The following is a 3,037-nucleotide window of genomic DNA, read 5'->3' as shown; positions in this document are numbered from 1 at the left end:
CGATTTACTTTCCTAAAATACTAATTACTCATTACACACCTGATCACCAAAATTAATTTCTTCAACCTTGGTTAAAAAGTGGAGAATCCCATTGGATTTGAAAACATGGGAAATCAAAAATTTGGGTACTTGTGGAGTAACAATAAATTAGTGGGATATATCTGTAGTTATCCAAAGTCCTAGCCAACGAATAAAAAAAAAATTACAATTCCTGTTATTTAAATTTTATTATATAAAAAATAATAAATAAATAAAATTGTTCTCCGGAAAAGAAAGGGAAGCACTCTTGTGAGAGAAAGAGAGAGAGCTAGCGTCCATTTGAGAAAGAAAAAGGCCAAAACTAAGACCAAAACCCATCATTCCTTCGTCTTCTTCTCCATCCTCTCTCTCTCATGGAACATTAGATTCCAAATATTATATATCTACGATCAAGCATTATCATCTGCTTGGCTTACAATTCTGAAATGGATCTTCATTAACATTCTCATTTCTTGATTTTAAACAAAAAAAATTTGGGATAATTTATCATCTGAAATTCTGCATTTTTTTTTTGAAAAAAATCAAGAGAGAATAAAAAGTTGGAAGCTTTTGATTTCGTCCATCTTCTGTTTTTTTTTTTTTTGGGGGTGAATTGTGATATTTCATTGTTGATTTAATAATGGCTGAGGTTCACACTGATGTTGATTCTATCGTCACTGACGGAACTGAGAAGAGCCTGGTGACGGATTCTAAACCGGAACCGGAATCGGGCCTCAAACCCAAATCCGAACCGGATGTTGATCAAATGAAGAAGCTTGCGCTGAATCCTGAAGCTAAGGAGTTTGTCCCTTCTTACAAGAAGAAGAAGAGCAATCAGTCTCTGTCTTGTGACGATTTTGCGACCGCTAAGAAGAAGCAGTCTGGTGATGAGGACAACAAAAAGGATGGCAATTTCCGGAGGGTAACAAACTTTTTTTTTCTGTTTGATCTTGAAAAAGTTTGATTCTTTATCCTTTAAATGAATTTGATTGATTGTCTTTTTAAAGTGACGTTAGTTGTGTTCTTATGTTAGAAAGTCTCTAGCTTGGAGTTTCATTGATGTTTGGTTTTGTGGATTACAGAGAGGAAACAATTATAACCAAGGGAGGAAAGTGAGGCTAACTGGAAGAGCTTCCAAGGCTCAAAGAGAGGATAGTATCAGAAGAACAGTATATGTCTCTGACATTGATCAAAGTGTAAGTTACTTTAGTAAGTCTCTCTCTTCAGGTTTTCACAAACAAAAAAAAAAAATTCTATTTTTTATATTCTTCTTTCTGATTAGGTGACTGAGGAAGTCTTAGCTGGCTTGTTCAGCAGCTATGGACAAGTAAGTTGAAATCCACAAGCTTTATTGTTGTCATCCTTTTCTTTTGTATGTGGTTAAGTAACACTGCATTATTTTTCTAAAGGTTGTTGATTGTAGAATCTGTGGAGATCCACATTCAGTTCTTCGCTTTGCCTTTGTTGAGTTCTCTGATGACCGTATGTTAAAGCTGTCTGATTCTTTATCACAAACTTCAGGTTTTGATTTTACATTAGTTAGGAAGTTTTTTTCTGTTTTCAAACAGATGGTGCAAGGGCTGCTTTAAGTGTAGGTGGAACAATGATTGGTTATTACCCAGTTAGGGTCTTGCCTTCTAAAACTGCTATTCTTCCAGTCAATCCCACATTTCTCCCCAGGGTAATAAAACGAAGTAGATTTTACAGTTCTAGTTTTCAAAACTGAAACTTTTATGGCTATTTGTGTTTGTATTCAGTCAGAAGATGAGAGGGAGATGTGTTCAAGAACCATCTACTGCACTAATGTTGACAAGAATGTAAACACTTTGTCCCAGTTAATGTCTATCTTTCATTTTGTGTATAAGTTCTTGGTTTTAAGATTACTTGTTTTAAACTTGCAGGCCACTGAAGATGATGTCAAAATCTTCTTTGAGTCTGCCTGCGGTGAGGTTAGTCTAGAACCCGGAAACTACTACTACATGTTCTTTCTCTCTCAATGATAATAACACTTGTTCTGTTATACAGGTAACTCGCATAAGGCTTCTTGGTGACCAGTTGCATTATACTCGCATAGCTTTTGTAGAATTTGCCATGGTAAGCTCCCTCAGATTCTGTTGAAAACCACACTTCTTTTGTGTCTTGTTTCATTAGTGTTTTACAAGTAAAGGCTTATGATTCGTAGTTATACTGAATTTGTTTTTGTTTGCTTTGGGGATGAAATATAGGCAGAGAGTGCAGTTGGGGCGCTCAACTGCAGTGGAGTAGTCTTAGGATCTCAACCGATAAGGTAACATATTTTTTACTGAATATATGTAATAAACCTTTTATTGACTTTCAAAATTTGACATGTTCCTTCAGGGTAAGCCCTTCAAAGACACCAGTGAGACGAAGATTCAGCCGATCACCATCCACAAACTAGGAGAGAAACAGAACCCGAGTGGCTTTGTTGGTGCAGAAGAGTGGTGCAACATTTCGTTTTTTTTTCCTTTAGTAATTTTTTCTTTTATCTTTTACTTTCTCTAGAGCGGAGTTATATCTCCAGTTCTATTGTATCTGGAAACGAAAACAACGATGAACATGCTTCTTAAACTTGGGGTTCTTGTTCTGAGACTCATTTGAGTTTACACTATCTTTCTCAAATGGAATTTTTTTCGTTTTCGTTTTGTAATCTTTATCCGGAAAAAAGTTTCATGATCTCTTTGGAGTTGATTCTGAGCCAAGCTTCTTTGAACACTGATTTACTATTTTATTGTAAACTATGAGAATTAGTATATGGACTAGATCGTAACTTGCGCGTCCGCGGGGATGTTTGTTTTTCTATTTTATAAATAAATTTTTATTTGTATTAGTTATAATATATATTTTAAAATTTACCCGTTCAAATAATTATTTAATATGATATTTCTAAACACAATAATTTTATAGTTTATATTGAGTAATTTTATTTTATCATATAAACCATCAGTTGTATGATCTATATTTTTAGAATATGATCCGTATATCCGCACAAATGCATTTT

At 34.5% G+C, this 3,037-nt stretch overlaps 1 protein-coding gene across 1 annotated transcript; it reads left to right on the top strand.

Moving 5' to 3' along the window:
* The first annotated feature begins 398 nt into the window (after positions 1 to 398).
* Positions 399 to 2,676, top strand: LOC106319649 (polyadenylate-binding protein-interacting protein 8). The gene is made up of 10 exons (XM_013758031.1): positions 399 to 940; positions 1,101 to 1,214; positions 1,301 to 1,345; positions 1,428 to 1,500; positions 1,587 to 1,699; positions 1,776 to 1,835; positions 1,920 to 1,967; positions 2,044 to 2,112; positions 2,244 to 2,305; positions 2,377 to 2,676. Exons 1-10 carry the CDS (start codon positions 659 to 661, stop codon positions 2,435 to 2,437), a joined length of 927 nt encoding a protein of 308 aa, XP_013613485.1. The 5' UTR covers positions 399 to 658; the 3' UTR covers positions 2,438 to 2,676.
* Positions 2,677 to 3,037: the final 361 nt, after the last annotated feature.

The sequence above is a fragment of the Brassica oleracea genome, unplaced genomic scaffold, assembly GCF_000695525.1.
Source record: "Brassica oleracea var. oleracea cultivar TO1000 unplaced genomic scaffold, BOL UnpScaffold00534, whole genome shotgun sequence".
In the NCBI taxonomy this organism is placed as follows: Eukaryota; Viridiplantae; Streptophyta; class Magnoliopsida; order Brassicales; family Brassicaceae; genus Brassica; species Brassica oleracea.
The sequence above is the reverse complement of the archived record's forward strand: the minus strand, read 5'-3'. Positions and strand labels throughout refer to the sequence as shown.